Below are 19,271 nucleotides of genomic sequence, written 5' to 3'. Positions count from 1 at the left end.
GTCCTTCAAGTCCTTCAGACAAGTATTCCAAATCCTAAATCAGGCAAAAAGAGTTCCTTGGTAATACAGTTCTTACTACACAGTACAGGATTCTGATGTGCATAAGAGAACTCTAATAGAAAGTCACTGTTAAAAGATGAAAAATTAAAAGAAACCCACAGTAAATTAGTTACTTTTGGGTTAAAATATTTCCTATGGGGCATCTTCCATAATGTAAGAATCCAGGACTAGAACAAGCCTCCTTGACTATTATGCCCCATCCCATGTTCAGAGGCAAGCCATTTTCTAAAAGTTCCAGAGAGAGAGAACGAACTACTCTCACCTTTTTCAACATCATGACTGAAAAAACACCTTATTCGAGATGGAGAAAAATCATCCCAAACCTGGCAACATGCCACAGGCAAAGAACAGGAGAAAGAGAGAGAGAGAGAGAGAGAAAATACAAACACGGCAGTGACAGAAGATCCTAGAAAGGAGGACTAGGTGATGCAATAAAAAGGAAAACCAGTCAGAGCTAGACAAAAATTCCTTCCTAACCCCAAACCTAGCAAGACAAGCCAACATTGGAAAACTATCAAGAGACAACTGAGGGCAGGCTAAACCCTGGGGACACATTTTAACTTAACTGAAATACATTTCACTAGGAAAACTTTGAGAGGAAGCATCATTTTTAAGAAGATGGTCTGTTCCTCTTAAAAAGGAATATCTGGGATTTCCAATAATTCCAGTTCCATAACGCAAAGTAAGGGAGATTTTAGAAATCTGTCGTCTCATCATAGGTGTCCAACTTCTCAGCGGCCAGGGGCTGCATGTCCCCAGGACTACACACCATGAATGCTGCATAACATGGGGGTTAGACCCTGAAACACTGTGAGCCTCACAGGCTGCAGGCTCCTTGGACTCCCACAGGCTGTGCTGTCCCATCTCCAAGAATGGGGAGAGGAAGCAGAAGCTGGAGGAGGAATGAGGGGCTCAGAGACCCCCAGTGGCAGCAGGAACACTGAAGGTGCAGTGATCAGACCAGAAGCCTGAGAGCTATAAATTAAAGCCTTCATGGGCCACATGCAACTGGTGGGCCATCAGCTGGCCAGCCCTATTTTATATCATCATGTTAGGATAACTAGACAGGAAGTGGTCTTCCTATTTTATTTAAATGCTATTCATAGGTTTTAGGTATTTTATAGATATTTCCTCTTAGCAGATAAGGAAAGGTGATGTTTTGTTCTCCAAAAAAACCGATGATACTCTGTGGCTGCTAAATGACAGAAGCATACAGAGTATCTGTAGCCAGGAACTGGTTTTCCCACCACAAATCTAGCAGCAAGACTTTAATGCCTACAATGCTGACATACTGAATTATGTTAAAAGCACCAGACCTTGCTTAAGACCCAGATGCCAGCTGTGCCCCCTCATTAACATAGACAACATAATCACTGGACCAAATAAAAACTATTTTCCAGTTCATCCAAAGTTCATTCACCTGCACCTTAACCAATATTATATAAACCATCAACTGCTTACAGTGCCCCTCTGCTATCTATATTGGACAGATGGGGCAATCCATACTCATAAGAATTAAAGAACACTGATCTGACAGTAGCACTAGAAAGGCAAAATACTTTGAGGTCAGCAATGGAATGTCCAAGGAGCTTAGAGTGGGTCTTCTTAGACAGCAAAACTTAAGAAATGAACTTGAACGGAAAATTAAGGAACAAGAACTCATCCATAGATTGGATTGTGTTAAATATGCTCTAAACTGAGCCTATGGATTCTTATCCCATGACCTGGATTAGCCATTATAAAATCATACGTCTGTGAAGGTACAGACACAAGTGACAATTTTCACCTGATCTGGCCCCTGAAAGTGCTCTACAGCAGTGGTTCCCAAACTCTTGTACACGTACCATAAGTGGTACGCAGACAACCTGTGAGAGGTATGGGGCAAGTGGCGCACAAAGAGACAGATAGCCAGCTGCAGGTGGCCAGGAATGCAGACTGGCTTCATGTGGAGCAGCATCCAGCAGGTAAGTAAGTATGTTGGGGGGAAGGGGTGTGGGGCAGACCAAGGCCTCATGGTGAGGGATGGAGTGGGGCAGAGGCAGGGGCAGGGATGAGTGGGGCCCCCGGCCAGGCTGTGGGACGGTTCGAGCCCTGAGTGGCTCATCCAGGGGTGCTGGGGGGGCTCCTGCCACTGTGCACACCCTAGGGGAGACATGGGAGGCACCTGCCGCCCCAGGTGTGTGCAGGGGGGAGGCAGGCTGCCCACTGGGCTGCGTGTCCCACTGCCGTTGTTTCAGAAGCTGTGTGCAACACTAGTTGTACCTCCTGTTGCCAGGCGGGCAGAGGACACAGCACAGCCAGTACGCAGGAGGCACATGGTGTCACACGCAGCTCCTGAGGCAACGGCAGCAGGGCATAGAGCCCAGTGAGCAGCCTGCCTCCACCCTGTGCAGAATCCAGCGGGGGCACATGCCCTCATGCCTCCCCCAGGGGTATGTGCAATGGTGGGGAGCCACACACCCCCAGCACCCCTGGACAAGCCTGCAGCTCAGCCCTTCTCCTGGTGCTGTCTTCAGAATGGGAAGGGGGAAGAGGAAGTTTGGTGTGGGTTTTTTCAGCTAGTGCTGGAGGGTGGAGTGAGTGGATTGGACCCCCTCCTCCCAAGGTGCAGAGGCTCCAATCCAACTGCCCCACCCTCCAGCACTGTCTGGGCAATCCCCAAAACAAGCTCCCTTTGCTCCCTTTCCCCTCTCCTATTCTGAAAACAGTGCCTGGGCTAGGAAGGTGGAGGGGTGTTGCTAGGGGAGAACGAAGCCGCTTTAAATAGCAGTTTGATCTCCCAATAGCAAACATCTGTTGGGTCTGGGGGATCATTATAACTCATGGTACTACCTGTAAAATGTCATGAGTTACAATAGTAAATGAGCTACCTGCTTTGTTTTTCTCTCCATTACCCATCTCTCCTTTCTCAGCAGTCTTCCCTCTTTTTCCTCCCCCACTTCCCTACCCTTTGTATTCTAATAACTGCTTTTAAATTTAGCAGCTGTGCTTCCTGCAGCCCCTTCACAGGATTAGATAAAGTAAGCCTTCTACTTAAGAAAGCTTATGTTATACACCTCTGATTTAGTTAATATATGAAGGTGCAAATCTACCTTGTGTTCTGCCTGGTTAAAAAGAACAAACCTACAACTTTTCAGCTACTGATACAAAATTCATACCTCTCTTTTCCTGTGCCCAGGTTATTCTTCCACTCTTCCCCCAAGTTCTATGAATTAAAACCAGCACAGTGAAATATGTTTGTCAACGTGAGAGTACAGACTCAACTAAGCACTATATCCTACAGTAAGTGAGTATTGTTATCAATTAGATTCAGGTTTTGTCTAAGTAAGTATAAAATATAACTTACTCAGCAGTGCAGGGTTTTATATCAGAACTGAATTTAAGCCAAAAAGCTTAATGTTATTTTGTGCAAAGAAAGCAGTGTCAAAAGTTGATGAAAAGCTTGTTAATCTATTTTACATTCATCAGATAAAGCTTGCTGAATCCTTGCAGAGAAGCTGGCTTCAGTTTCTGGGCTTGTAATTCTTATAATTAAATTTAGCATGTTTTACTTTCAAGTGCTATAATACCTTGTGGGGGAGCCTAACAAATATCTTCATTTTACTGGGGAAGGACATGGAAGAAAGACCCCACAATTTGCTTCAGACCACAATGAGAGCTCCTGGCTTCCACTATTATGCTTATACCACAAACCTCTCAAAGATTAAGATTACTGTGAGTCTAAGAATTCTTTGTGGGTTAAGTACGTGCCAACAGCCCTACTTATGTTAAATCAGCACAGACCTATGCTAAGGAAATGCATAAAAGGAAGAGTCTACTACCGTATTAATTTAACATTTTAAAAGAAAATCAAACAGGCTAAAGGGCTTAGAAAAAAAGAAAGACACAAACTTACTTGATCAACAATAGATAGATGCCTAGCTTCTTCTAATTTATTGTGCAAAATGGGATTTGGATGTATAGCTTCAGGAGACAAATATGGCCTGTATCCAGACAGCATATAAGAAAGGCAAATACCTGAAGGTCCATTCCCTATTTTAAAAAAGAAGATGTTAATATTCTAACAAAAATGTCATGAATCATATTACAGAAACTAATGTTTGTAAATTATGTAATTATCTTGCTATTTCTTTTGTAGCACCACAATAACGTGTAAGGCATACAAGGTCCTTGTTCAAGAAAAGCTTACTACGAGTAGAAAAGTTTACTTCAAGTTCTATTACAAAGGGCCTTTTCAAAAATATCTCAGCAGAATATTTGAGTGGCACAGAAGAATAGCTGGTTGAAAAGAGAAAAAAAGTAGTTACATTTTTAAAGATATTTACATCAGCTACCAACCAAGTCTCTTTCACATAAACTATTCAACAAACCTATGAAAAACTGTCATATATCTGACTTCATGTTAATTCCTAGAAAAACTTTTAGAAAAAAAATTCACAACTCAAATCTCACAGTCAATGTAACAATGACAGGTGACCAGCAGCCCAAGTTTGCCTATTTGTCCTTCCTTTTATAATTAGCAGATTATTTGCTCTCTCAGTGCCGGGACCTCGCTGTACTAGGCACTATGAAAGTGCAGAGCAATTGGTCCCTGATGCAAAGGGCTCAGAATGCAAGGGTAAGACCAATGAATGACAGATGGATACAAACAGATGGGGGAAATAAATGGAATCAAACAATACTTGGAAGCAAAATGAGTACTAAGCTCAGCACATCAGCATAAATATTAGCTATGGCCAAGATGTATGTTAGTTAGTTGATGGGGTGGCCAGGGCTTAGTTTGAAAACTAATAAAAGCAGCAAAAAGGTCTATTTTAACATCTTCCTGAATCCCTTTTCCAATAGTTTATAGAATGATATTGTACCCTATCAATACCATAACTTTAATATAAATCAGAACAGGTTAAAAATAGCTGTTTTCAAATGGATTACTATATGGTAGAAGTGGTAATATAGATAGGAACTTGTATCTATCGTCAGATTTAGTATCAGATACAGATACTTATTGCATTTTCAGTTGTATTAAACAATATGGGATTTTGACATGATTAACATTTAGAAACCACCATAACAGATGCATACACACCAAAACCAGATAAAAAGAATACTGAGGGTGCAAAGCCAACCAAGCCTTAAGGCAGGAAAAGCCTGGGGAACCTTATGTGCAGTTCAAGCACACGATAGCATATATGACTTTTCTCCCACCAGACCACTGCCCTCAGCACTTGCACAAAATATGCAGCATTCACCTAATGAATATCTTCCAATATTTTTTTATTCTCATTCTTGAAGGTGCACGCCCTGTGCAATATTTACTGCACATTTTTCAAACCCTGCTCTGAACACCGAATTACTATACGTCTTCATGGGCTTGACTATGGCACTTATCCTTTATATGGACCTGTAAAAAAAGGTTGAATGAAACACACTTTGAAAGCAAATTTATTATCAAAAGGGGAGATCCATGAATCTTTCAGTTCTTGAAAGGAGTCTCCTCTAGTAGACAGACTTATTTTGTCTGCTCCCTCCCAAATATGAGGTTTTTCTCCCTTGTCATGTTCTACCTGTCCCCATCTCAGTCCTGTCTCTTCTCTAACATCGGCTTTTTACTGTAACTTTATTCTCATCCCTTGGCCAGTCCCAGTTTCCCTGCCAAAAAAAATCATAATCTTATATTCTGAGTCTCCTTTTGCTACTTGATTCCAGGCTCTTCCTCACTACACAAAACTACTGGTTCATTATTCAACCAAATAATGTAGTTCTCTTGAGGACCACAACTCCTGATGGACCTGTTTCCCCTCCTCCCCTACACATTACTACTTAGTCTCAGTTCTCTTGTCCAGTTGTGTCCATAACCAGCTCCCGACTTCCCCCAAACCCTTGTCACACCTCCTAGTTCAAGCTTTATTTTAATTCAGTCTCAGCCTGCCCCTTTGTCTTTGCCAGTGACTTTTCCTTTTTCCTGTCCAGCTCATCTTTCCTTGTCCCAACCTACTCTTAAACTTCGCTCTTAGGAACAACCGAACTATTATGGCTGAAATTAAAAACAAAATAGCCTGAAGCAGATGCCAGCATAAGGCTGGCATGGCTATAATAAAAAGAAACGCGAGAGGGACTTCTATTGCAAGTGACAGTGTATAACCTTCCTGCTTAAATACCAGTAAGTCAACTGGTGCGAAACACCAAGATCTTTTCTGCACTACAAAAGTACCCCCATAATAGGACTGCACTTAATCATTCCCAGGGAAAAAAATAGATCTCATGCACAATGCAACTGTAATAAAACTTATCCCTTGATTTTATTAACCATGTATTATAGAAGGAGCCAAATATAAAAATTTCCTCCAAGTTTAAATATTTTAGATTGGCAAGAACTGCATCTTCAAACAAACATGCTATCCCCAGAGCATTGGAATCCCAATTGGAAGACCTGGGTAATACTGGGTAATACTGTCATAATTATACTCCCAGTATCCATATTATTTATTATTGACTGTACTTGAAGAGCTTCTTATCCAAATAATGTAAACATTTCCCCTCTTTCTTAAATTATAACTGTAGCTGAACAAAGATCCACTTCTACAATCTTTAATTTAAAACATCCACACTACGAATTAATACACTGCAATGCAAATACCTAAGTTTGTTAATCAATTAGTGTAAAAATTGAAACAAAGGCTTGTCATTCGGATGAAAACTGAAGAATGCTCTTTGTTTATAAGGCAATGAACAGCAGCCTGGGGAAAACAGTAATGCTTTTTTTGTTCAGCACAGAAAACTCTCTAGACTTAAGGCTCCATCTTGAAATTTAGCATTTGCTGAAACTTTCACATTTTCTAAACCCAGTTGTTCCGCTGTCTCCCAATCTCTTAAAAACCTGGAATATGAGGGAATAGATTTGCTAACCGAATGACAGATTACCTCTATTGCCCTAATCCAAAGGAGCAAGATTACCTCTCTCAATTCCTTGTAATAGGTTTAGGTTAAATTCCATTCTAGAATAAGATGTTCCTGGGTGTTCCAATTTGTTCTATTTATTACACTCTCAGGGCACTTACACACGTGCCTGACACTTGCTCCGACATGTTCTAATGCCCCCACCATCATTTTGAAGTGTGGGACACTGAATACATAAGACACCGAGGCAGACAAGGTTCCTTGGGTGAATTTGATATCTTTTATTAGACCAAACCAAATAGTTGGAGAATAGTTATTAAGCAAGCTTTCGGGTTCAAAAACCCTTCGTCAGGCTAGGAAGTTTCAGCAGTTGGTGTGTGCTCTTCCTGGATTCCTTCCAACTGTTTGGGTTGGTCTAATAAAAGGTATCAAATTCACCCAAGGAACTTGTCTGCCTATGTCCTTAGACCAACACGGCTACAACCTAAACCCCTAAGATACCGAGGGAATTTTAATTATTAAAATGCCACCCTTCACTCCAGAGCATATGTAAAGTTGCCCTTAGATGTCATCTGTTACATATCTGCAGTAACATCCAGTATTAGATAATGAAAATAGGAGCTAAATTTCCCTTTGAAAATAGGATTTTCAAATTTATGATGACTACTTAGTATATTTTAGAGAATTTTATAAAAGGGGAAAATTCTTCTAATAGAAAGGGCATTTTTATAGGACAAATTATTTGATCTTATGAATTAAGTTAAGTTATTACAGGCTTCCTGTCCCCCAATTTGATCGAAGAGAAGCTGGGTGACAGTGACCATGAGCTGATCACCTTCACCTGGGTGACAGTGACCATGAGCTGATCACCTTCCCCACCCGCCGTAAAGCTGGCAAGTCAGTCAGCAATACAGAAGTCCTCGACTTCAAGAAAGCTGACTTTGACAAGTTCAGGAGGCTTGTCAGTGAGGCCCTAAAAGGCCACCACCCAAAGGGGATGGGAGTTCAGGACAAGTGGTTGCTCCTCAAGGGAGCAATCCTGGATGCGCAAGCAAAGTCTATCCCGTCTTGGAGGAAAGGCAGCAAAATGGCACAGCAGCCCCCTCGGCCCTCCAGGGAACTAGCGGACCTCCTGTGTCTAAAAAGAAAGACCTACAAAGGGTGGAAGGATGGATCCACCTCCAAGGAGGAATACTCTGCACTGGTCTGGACCTGCAGGGGGTGAACCAGGAAAGTCAAGGCTGCGAAGGAACTCCAACTAGCTACAAGTATCAAGGACAATAAAAAGTCCTCTTTTAGATATGTGGGAAGCTGGAGAAAAAGCAAGGACAACATTGGACCCCTGCTAAACCAGATGGGACAACTGACACCTAGGAAAAAGCAAACTTGCTAAATGGGTACTTTGTGTCAGTTTTTCACCAATCCCATTGGACACCCCTGCCCATTATGGGACATGGAGGCCCGGATGAGGGAGAGTCCTTATCCTCCATCAATGCTGACCTCATGAAGGAACACCTTGAGAGGCTGGATACCTTCAAGTCAGCCAGCCCTGACAGCTTACACAACAGGGTGCTCAAGGAGCTGGCTAGCATTGTAGCTCAGCCCCCGGCACAGATCTTCGAAAACTCCTGGCGCTCCGGTGAAGTGCCCAAAGATTGGAAGAAGGCCAATGTGGTGCCTACCTTCAAGAAAGGGAGGAAAGTGGATCTGGCAAACTACAGGGCCATCAGCCTGCCCTCTGTCCTGGGGAAGGTCTTGGAAAAGATTCTCAAAGAGGCCATTATTAACAGACTGGCTGATGGCAACACCCTGATGGATAGCCAGCATGCGTTTGTTACGGCTAGGTCTTGCTTGACCAATCTCATTTCCTTTTACAACCCAGTAACCTATCACCTGGACAAGGGAGAAGAGGTTGATGTCATATATTCTGACTTTCAAAAAGCCTTTGATCTGGTATCCCATGATCACCTCTTGGCAAAACTGGCTAACCGTGGCCTCGGCCTCACAACGATCTTTTGGCTGGGTAATTGGTTCTATGGTAGGACCCAGAGGGTGGTGGTTGACGGAAGTCAATTTTCATTGCGCGCTGTGAACAGTGGAGTCCCTCAATGCTCTGTCCTTGGACGTATACGATTTAACATCTTCATTAGTAACGTAGACATTGGTGTCAGAAGCAGACTAGCCAAGTTTGCCGATGATACTAAACTCTGGTGGGTAAAGCATCCACACCTGATCCAGGCAGACCTTGACAGGCTCAGGAAATGGGCGGATAAGAACCTGATGGTGTTTAACACTGAAAAAGGCAAGGTTCTCCACCTTGGGAGCAAAAACCTAGAGCATGCTTATAGGCTTGGCAGTGCCATGCTGGCTAGCACTACGGACGAAAGGGACTTGGGGGTCATGACTGACCACAAGATGAACACGAGCCTTCAATGTGATGCTGCGGTTAGTAAAGCGAGCAAAACGCTGGCTTGCATCCATAAATGCTTCTCGAGCAAATCCCAGGACGTCATTCTCCCGTTGTACTTGGCCTTGGTGAGGCCACAGCCAGAGTACTGCATCCAGTTTTGGGCTCCACCATTCAGAAAGGATGTGGAGAAGCTTGAGAGAGTGCAGAGGAGAGCCACGTGCATAATCAAAGTTCAGGGGTCGGACTTGATGATCTGCTCAGGTCCCTTCCGACCCTACCAACTATGAAACTATAAGGAAGAACTTTTTTACTGTCCGAGCCCCCAAGGTTTGGAATAGACTGCTACCGGAGGTGGTTCAAGCACCTACTTTGAACGCCTTCAAGAGACATTTGGATGCTTATCTTGCTGGGATCCTATGATCCCTGCTGACTTCCTGCCCCTGGGGCAAGAGGCTGGACTCAATGATCTTCTGAGGTCCCTTCCAGCTCTAGTGTCCATGAATCTATTTACACACAACTTTATATGTGCCAAGATTATACTAAAAATGTATTATTCTAATATAATAAAATTAGAATAATTATGATTTTAATTTGTCTGTGTGTGTGTCCGTCTGTCAGTCTGTAATACTTTTGCCCAACTGCACATGTGCCAATTGACTGCGCGGGCTGGGGCCAGCTGAGTTAAAATGGCAGCCCCCTCTGCCAGTGCTGCCTCCCGCAACTTCCGGTGCAGCAGCTCCCTTTGCCCCACTTCCACACATGGCAAAAAAATAAACTGGCACAAGCACGTTACAAGTGGCAGGGCCAGCTGAGGAATGGCAGAATCCCCTCTGTCAGCCCCGCCCCCTCCAGCAGCCTCCCGTGCAGCATCTCCCTCCACCTCACCTCCACAGAGGCAAAAATAAAAAAAATTAGGTAGAGCACTTTAAAAGCGGAGGGGCCAGCTAAGGAAAGGCGGGAATACCTTCATCATAGCGGGGGGTAAGACCCAGGGCTCCATCCCTGCTGCCCCCCCTTCTCCTGTCATTCTTCACATGCATGTTTAATAATAAAACTAGCAAACTGCCCAACACCAAACCAAATCTTGGTAATAAAACCCAAAGTACTGTTATCACACTGGTAAAAGAAAGTAATTTTTAAATCATTATCTTAAAACCCAATTTGATCTTAACAGCACTACCTGAGTAAGGTGTATCTGAATGAATAAGGGTTTGCAGAATCAAGTTTTAAATCAAACATAAAGGTAGGTAATGCTGAGAGGGGGAGATTAAAGAAAGGGCAATAGAGCCACGAGATGAATTGCTTGCATACTGGAAGTATCACATTAGGGTTTTATTATTACTACTTTTAGTGTGTTGATGCAGTGGAAACAATAGTGGGAAGGGGAATTGTTTTAATAAAGAATATAAGGACAGAGAGACTACAGCATACACATAATCAGGGAGACTATTTTGATCATGAGGGGCAGCATTGGAGAAAGATCATAAAGTAGAACAGTGTACAGGTTTCGTCAATCTTTTATTCTCTCTTACTTCAGTATTAATTCATTTTAGTTTGTTTTCTTTTAAGAGCTCTTAAGTGTGACAGCCACATATTACAGATAAGCTATCCGCTGTGAAGATCATGTTAAGAGGTTTCCAGGTATAAAATATCTGATTAAATAGCACTAAGACATACTTTAGATATTAGTGTGTATTTTTCACTGGTAGAAGTCAAGGTAGCTACATTTGTTTTCAGCACTGCCCTACTATGAAGGTAGAAGAAATGCAGAGCACAGGTACTTCTACCTTGCCTTCTGACTAGCCTCAGACTAACATAGCTCACTTCTCTCTCCACACAATGTACAGTTACTGAAACTAATGCAACTCTGGCCTTGTACAGACATTCTGTTTCTCCTGAGATTTACTGTTCTCCCAGAAGAAACCACAAATACACAAGTGTTCAGGCTTTTTCTCCCAGAATAAAATTGGCAGCTCCAGGGGAAAAAAACAACCCGACCTGGACACAACCAGGGTTCAAATCACTTCCTAGGGAGTTTTTCCTCAAGAAAGTGAATGTCTGTAGATGCTGACAACACAGGATGACCATGGGCAGTCTGGGTTACCCAATCAGGGCTGCCTTATGCATTGCTGTCATCTATTGGCAGGCAGAGCCTGCAGACCCTACTGAGATATGTCCACAGGGACCCCCCCCTCCAGGTGACAGTGTCAGCATTGCAAGCTTTCCACTCTCTAGGTTTTCAGCGTTCAAGTGTCTGTACATATGGCTCTGGGTGAGTTTTTCTACCACGAGAACAAGCCTGGGAGAATTCTCCTAGATCTGAATGTGTGTACACAGTCTCAGGTCAATAACCATGACAGTCCTGAACTATGGTACACAGAAAGATAGGAAATGGCAGGTGTTCCTCTCAAGTTTGGTCTACACTTTATAGTTTGCACTTGGAAAGCTTAAATTCTTCTGGAAAGTATGAGTGCACCCAAACTCATAGATAGCATCTTTATGGCCAGAACCCCCTCTTCTTCTGACAGAGTAATGCAAACACTGTGAGAAACAAAAGACTACTGCTGCCACCTGGCAGCTGACAGAAGATGTGTACAGACAAAGCCCATGCTTTCTGCTGCCTGCTACCACCCCTGGAACAGCTGGTGCTTCTCTGGGCTCACTATATGTCTTGCCAGCACAGCCGATTAGTTGGAGCTGCCAGAACACGGTGTGGTATGTACAAACTCTGGAAGCTTCCTGCCGTCAGACTTATAAAGATAGTCATGCCACAAAATGTGAAATTCAACATAGTGATTCATGCTTCCATCCTTTATAAGCCTCTCTTTAGACATAGGAGGTCCATGAGTTCCCTGTAGAGCGAAGGGGATTGCTGAGCCCTTTACCACCTTTCCTACAGGTTGGGATGGACTTTCATTGTGCTTCTAGGATTGCTGCCTTAAGGAGCAACCACTCATCATGAACTCCCCTCCCTATCAAATCATGGCCTCAAAAACAAGCCTCCTGAGCTTATGAAAGTCGGCTTTCCTGAAGTAGAGGACTACTGCATTGCTAGCTGACTTGCCAGCTTTGTGATGGATAGTGAAAGTGATCAACTCATGGTCACTTTCACCCAGCATCCCTTCAATTCTTAGGTTGCTGATTAGATCATCCCCTTTGGCCAGTACCAAGTCCAACAGCACCTTACTCCTTGTTGGCCCATAAACAGCTTGAGACAGGTAGAGCTCATCCATGCACGTGAGAAAATTTTGAGACTGATCGGATTTGGCCGAGTGATCTTCCCATGAGATGTCCGGGTAGCTGAAGTTTCCCATGACAACCATGCACCGAGAGCATGCAGCCTTGCCCAGGTCCCTGGTGAATTCATGGTCAAGCTCTTATTTCTGATTTGGAGGTTTGTAGTAGATTCCTACCACTGTATCCCCTTCGCCACATTATCCTCATATTCTAACCTAGAGGGGCTCCAGTTGTTCTCCTTGGGTACCAATCTCAGTTTGTAGGGATGTGTAGCTTTCCTTCACATAGAGCTACACCCCCGCCCCCTTTTTTTCAGTACAATCTCTCCTGTACAGGGTATAGTCATTTATACCCGTAGTCCAGTCACAGGAAGAGTCCCATCAGGTCCCTGTTATTCCTATGAGATTGTAGTCGTTTTTGTTTAGCAGAAGGACCAGTTCCTTCTGTTTATTCCCCAAACTCCTGGCATTAGTATACAGGCAAGTAAGTATGCTGTTGGAAGCCCTAGGCTTCCTTGCACTCATGGAGAAGCTCTGTTCCTGGGCTAGGGTAGGAGTGGGTTACCTTGAGCATCCTAACCTGCTGATTTTGCGGTTGATGCTTGGTGAGCTTGCTTTGATAGCTGTCTGCCCATCTCCGGCCAGCTTAGTTTAAAGCCCGGTCAAGCAGGTCAGCCATTCTGGCTGAGAAGAGCTGCTTCCCCAGTGGACTGAGGTAGAGACTCTCTCTTCCCAACGGAGAGAGGGGCAGTGGTCTGAAGTGTGGACTGTGGTTGTAGAAGCCAAAGCCTTCATGATGGCACCAACACTGCAGTCTTCTGTTTACTACCTCAATTTGTCTCTCCTCCTCAGCCTGTGACCCGTAATCAGAAGGATCAAGGAAAAAAACACCTGTGTCCCCAACCCCGAGCCCTGTAGTTATTCGTGACCCAGCTGCGATTGCTCTGAGCCATGTCATTTGTGCCCACATGAATAAGGAGCATGGGGTACTGGTCAGAGGGCTGGATAAGTTCTGAGATCCCCTCAGCCACATCCCAGATATGGGCTCCTGGGAGGCAGCAGACCTTCCGGGCTAAGGGGTTGGGGAGACAGATCCTTTCGTCCCCCTCAGGAGGGAGTCTCCCACAATGACCACTCTGTGTTGCACTTAGGGATGGTAGCTGGTTGTGTTTCTTCCTCACTCGCAGGAGCTGGAAGCTCTGCAGGCTCTACTGGTGCTGCGAGGGGTTCATACCTGTTGCAGAGATCCAGAAGGGTGGTGACCATGGTGCAGTGAGCCTTGGGGCCAGAGACAACCTTTGTTCAATTCCCTGGCTAGACAGTATGGGAGTGCCTCTTGGCCTCCCTTGTCCTGGCTGGCAACCTAGCTCTTTCCTCTTCTTTCTTGGGGTGCAGGGCCTGGCAGTAGGAGTCAATCTCCTGTTCACCATCCCTGATGGCATGCAGCCTCTGCACTGTGGTCTGGAGCTCCACTATCTGGCTTTCCAGAGACTCCAATACGGAGCAAACCCCACAAGGGGAGCTGGCAACGCTCCTGATCCCACGAGCCTAGAGTTGTGCCAGGCAGCCCCCACAGCCGAGAGCCAGAGGGCTCTATTTCTCCAAGACAGCTCCTGTATCCCTATATCAAGTTAAGTGAGTTAGGATGTGCCGAGCTATTTTTGAAGAAAGATTCTGCAGTTTTGTGGTGCGAGATGCTCACCTAGGCACTCTCAATTGAGGGTCCCCTGCTAAAGAACTCATTCCTTGGTGTACATAGTCCACTGGCTCTCAACTTTTCTCAAGCTTTAGGCACTCCTCCGTAGTTTTTTTTAACATGAGGTGCTACTCAGTTAATAAAAGGTAACTATAATTACCTTCTCACACAAAGGCCAGGCAGTTAGAGGGTAGCAGGTATCATGGAAACCTAGCTGAGAATTGCTAAATTAGTCAATTAGCCTGTTTTATATTGCAAGCTTTTACTTACTGGACTGCAGACTTTATCAAAGGGTTAATTTAAACCAACTGGCTTGGGGAAAATAGGTTTCATTTCACATTAATTTTAATTGCAGTACTCAGATGTTTTAACAAGCAGTGCAAAAAAATTAATAAAGAGTTACTGAAAACCTGAAGTATAGCTACCAAAATTCAAAATCAATGTGTAGCCCCAACTCAGCGGGACTCCATATAGGCATAAAAAGTATAATTTTGTAGCTCACACCACAGATCAGGGCTGAAATCACTCCTACATTTAATCATACTAAACACTGCAGGTCAACTTCTTCCCCCCCTTCAATAAGCATTTGCATTCAAATACATTTCACTGGTAACTAGTCATCTAACATCATAATTTAATGTTACTATAATTAACCGTAACTACAGCAATCAAAAAATACTTTCACTTTGGAGATCCTCATCATTTGTTATTAATTATAAATTGATCTGTATTTCTTTAAAATAAAGGTAGTGTCACAGAAGTCAATTACTGGGAACAAACCTACCTATTATTACAATTGGCAGAGTCAGGAGTTGGTCCCCAGGCAGAGTGGTTTCTTCTAATAATGGCATTCTTTTAACTTTCCTCTCAAAGCTATCACCAAAATACTGCACGAAGGAACTTAAAAGTTGTCCTTCAGTTTCAGCACCACTGTAATTTCTATTCATGAGTTAAAAAGAAAAAAGAAAGAAAACACAAGATCAGTTTAGCATTACATCTTCTTAAAAAATTAAGTTACATTTTACTTATTACTTTTAAACTATTCATCTGACAAACTCTAAGAAAAGGCAAAAAATAAAGCATATGCTATCAGTTCACATACAAAAATGTTATTCTTCAGAACAGTTTATCCACATGGTCAATATTCCGTCTTTGCTACTAAAAGAAGAAAACTATTTCTCGAAGAAACCATATAAAGAGTTAGGAAGCAAGAAGGACCTTGATTGAACATTTCTCTCATTCAAACCCATCATTTAATCCATCGCTTCTTCCTCACTCTATCCCTAAAATATCAAGAATCTGACCCATATGGACATTTAGAGATGTTTATATTTAATTCATTTTTTGACCAGATTGAAAGCCCATAAATGCATTACTTTGTGATTATTTATATAGCCAGAGGATATCCTGTCGCCAACACCTACCCATCACTTGTAGAACATACATGCAAATTACAACTCCAATTTAGTCAAAACAAAACTTATTTAAAAAGTCAGCTGAACCTCTAGTGAATGTACAAGGACTTCAAGTTGTGCGGTAGACAGAAATAGCAAAAAAAACTCCAAAAAACAAAAAAACCCACACAACCTCCTTTTAGCCTTGTAAATTGTTTGGTATTTTTTTTATCATGTCCAAGCTGGAACCTTACACTACAAAATATATCAGTCTCAGTTAAAATTTGCTTTGAGTCCTTTTTACATTGTCCAGTGCTTAAAATGTGGATCTTTTCCAGCTCATCATAGAAGCAATTAAAATTGTTAAGCATTGGCTTTTTAACTTTCTGAATATTTTAAGAAGTCACTTCAAAGAACAAACTCATCCTTCCAGATGACTATAACGGGACAGGATGGCACCAGCCCTTTGCAATGGTTCCGATACATCCTCCTAAAATGGCTCCTGTATCCCTGTTTCAATCAACTACCAGCACTCCACAGTAAAATTTTGTCTCAGATCCTGCAACTAGTCCTATTCAAATCATAAGGCCAGCTACATGCTTCAATATGTGCAAGAGTGTTTTCAGGATTGGGGCCATGAAGTTTAAATCCAAATCCAAGTCGCACACATTCCTAAGGTACTGAATTAGGGCATAAACTATTAACTCTTGTACCACTAAGGAGAGCCACTCTCCACCTGATTTCTTCAGCAGAGAAACTAAAAGCAAGATTAGAAGCACATCCAAAACATTTTGGAAAAGAAGCAATAAGTAGTAGCATGCAGATTGTATTTCATTTGGATTGAAGTGCAAAAAACAAACTAGCTTTACCCCACCCTTCCTGCAATACCATAATGCTATAGTGTTTGATTTGCAAATCCTGCAAGAAGCATCAGTCAAGAGAAAATCTTTCCGGATACCTTTTTAAAAACTATATGAATACTTTTTCTCTTTTAAAATTTTATAAAACTTTCATAAGAGGAAAAAAATTAGCTAAGAATTAAAAATTAACTGGTTATCTCTCTTTAAATGCAAATAAAGTATCCTCTCCTATGTTCCAAGTACAGCATGTTAAAAGTAATAATATATAAAGAATGAGGCACATGTATATGTTTGTATGAAGTGCAGAATAAGACAAACATTCTTTGCTAAAATTCAGATGTATGCATTGCATCAGATGGTCCAAAGTTTTAAAATTCCCCATCAAAAGGGCAATAATGTTCTTAGTGAAGTGCCTTCTTTCGAATAGTCTGGAGCACTATTGTCATTGTGCTTTATATTGTAAACTACTTGAAATGTTTTTTCTTTTTGGTTCTGTATCCTTCCAGAAACAGAGCAATACATTAACACAGAAATAAAAGCATTGCTCTTTAATTTTAAGTATTTAGAGTACGTAACTAAGTACAGCTTCTGTGGGGTAAAAATTAATTGTGTGTGAAGAATGTAGGACAAAATAGCTGACCTTCAGAAGCCATAAGAAGGGGAAAAAAACAAACAACACAATCAACGCAACACTTAATTTCACACCCCATCTAAATACTACTCATCAAATCTCTCTAACCTCATGCAACTCCCATGACCAACACTACATACATCTCCATCCTGAACAAAAGGGGATTGAGGATGCAGAGGCGTCCACATGAGGAGGGAGGCAAGCGCAATCTGTGGGGGTTGCTGGGTCTGGGGCGGTTGGGTGGGATAATGGAGCTTGTGGGAACCAGGAGCTATTTTTGGTCCCACAACGAATTTACATCCCCATCCCTCCTGCCCCTCCCTGCACTGAGACTTACTGGTTCGGGTCCTGGCACCAACAAACACTGATAAATCTGGCACTTGGAGCAGTGTGCAGGATAGGGGCAAAAATAGCCCAGTGCCAGGCAGAAGGGGTCTGAAAAGCATAGGGTGCAGCTGGGCTTTCCCAGTCCGGGGCTGGTGCAGGTAACTGTACAAAAGTTCCATGCCCTGGTCTAACCTGCATCAAGCAAGTCTGATATTATATCAAACCAGGTCCATTTTAGACCAGGTTCTGCAATTTTTAGACTGGTCTGTGTGTGTAGAACTTCTGTATAGTTTTGGGTTTGGATTGATTTCCAATCACTGAGACCAGATCTGACTGTAAAGTCCACATCGGAGAGAATCAAGTTACATCAGGTGGCCATTTTGAACTTAATTTAACCTCCCCCCCAAATGTCTGCACTTAGCCTTAGACTTCTTATTGTTGCTTGGAGGTACCTCTCTCCACATCCTAGTCTCCCTTTTAGACTTTTGCATTGAGCAACAAAAATATGATATTGCCAGCGGACTCTCATCAAGGAATCTTTCCAGAGACCAGAAAAGCAGTAATTCTGACAGAGGGAAAATAACTGTATCTAACTAACATTTCTGTCCACCTCTTGCCTGTGGTTTTATGCGAGAGCAGTGAAATTAGCAACAGGTAACAAAAATGATGCAAGAAAACAAAAGTAAAATGCCGGGAACAGAAAAATTAAGTTCTTCAGTTAGTAATAACACACAGAAAATTGAACTGGTCTCTGAAAAATTCTGATGTCAAGTCAATTTGAATGTAGTCTTCAGTGCAATACAATGTTAGTCCAACTTTCAAAACAAATCTCAGTGCAATCTTCACTACTACCACCAAATTTCTAAGAATAGATATAACACACGATCTGAGTCAAAAGGACAGGATAACCTAAAAGTTAAAAAAAAAAGTATATAATTAACCAAGATTATATATAAACAATGCATCCTTGATAGAGATTTTTGGAGAGGGTGGATTTACTAAGGTAGCTATGGCTCTGCTCAGATGAATACAAAGGCAAGCTGGTAGTAGAATCGGTGCCTACCTTGTATTGTTATGGTTACACCAAAAAAACTACCTTGTACCAATTTTAAGTCAGATAGATTAAGATCTGGTTTTGTATTCCTTGCAAATTAATACCTTTTGGTTTACTACCTTGATTTCTTTTAAAAGATCTGGATAAAACCCTGTAAAAGAAAATGTTAAAAGTAATTTAATTAAGATTTTTCCAGAACAAAGAACAGTTGTCTTAACTGGCATTAGTAAGCCTGGAAAGAAATGCAGATGGAAGATTACTCAACGGTTATAAAGTACAGGAAACATCACATTTAGGCCACTCCTTAAAACAGACAACTCCAAAGATCCCAATGCAAGTCCTTACAAATACACAGATAATACCTGTCTGCCCAAGAAGGTATAGTGGTTCTCAACCTCTTTAGACTCAATGCACCCCTTGAAAAATGCCAGCTCTCAGTTTTCACTCATTATTCGAGTACAGAAAAATATACAACACAACTTTTCCTTTGCAAAGAATTCAGAAAAACCTTAAGTCAAAATGTTTTAAACACGGTAGTTTCCTATTCAAAACCTCTAGATTCAATCTTGTGAAACAAGTCGGCACGCCTAATGACCCTTAACACTGCAGCACCCTGAGGCAACACCCCTGAAAGGATCTGAAGGCACCCCAGGGTACCACAGCAATTTGGTTGATAATCACTGGCTTGGTAGATCAAGACAGTTTT

The 19,271-nt window shown here is 42.4% G+C and overlaps 1 protein-coding gene across 1 annotated transcript in view; it reads right to left on the bottom strand.

Moving 5' to 3' along the window:
- The window catches only part of OSGIN2 (oxidative stress induced growth inhibitor family member 2), a 35,466-nt gene extending 20,205 nt beyond the window's left edge, over positions 1-15,261 (bottom strand). Inside the window, exons 1-3 of the mRNA XM_025200236.1 lie at positions 15,084-15,261; positions 3,956-4,092; positions 3-34 (exon numbers count right to left, since the gene is read on the bottom strand). Of these exons, the coding sequence (XP_025056021.1) occupies positions 3-34; positions 3,956-4,092; positions 15,084-15,246 (332 nt within the window). The 5' untranslated portion in view covers positions 15,247-15,261. The remainder of the gene's footprint in view (positions 1-2; positions 35-3,955; positions 4,093-15,083) is intronic.
- Between the last annotated feature and the right edge of the window lie 4,010 nt (positions 15,262-19,271).

Source organism: Alligator sinensis, unplaced genomic scaffold, assembly GCF_000455745.1.
Source record: "Alligator sinensis unplaced genomic scaffold, ASM45574v1 scaffold717_1, whole genome shotgun sequence".
Taxonomy (NCBI): domain Eukaryota; kingdom Metazoa; phylum Chordata; order Crocodylia; family Alligatoridae; genus Alligator; species Alligator sinensis.
This window is presented reverse-complemented; position numbering and strand designations above follow the sequence as displayed.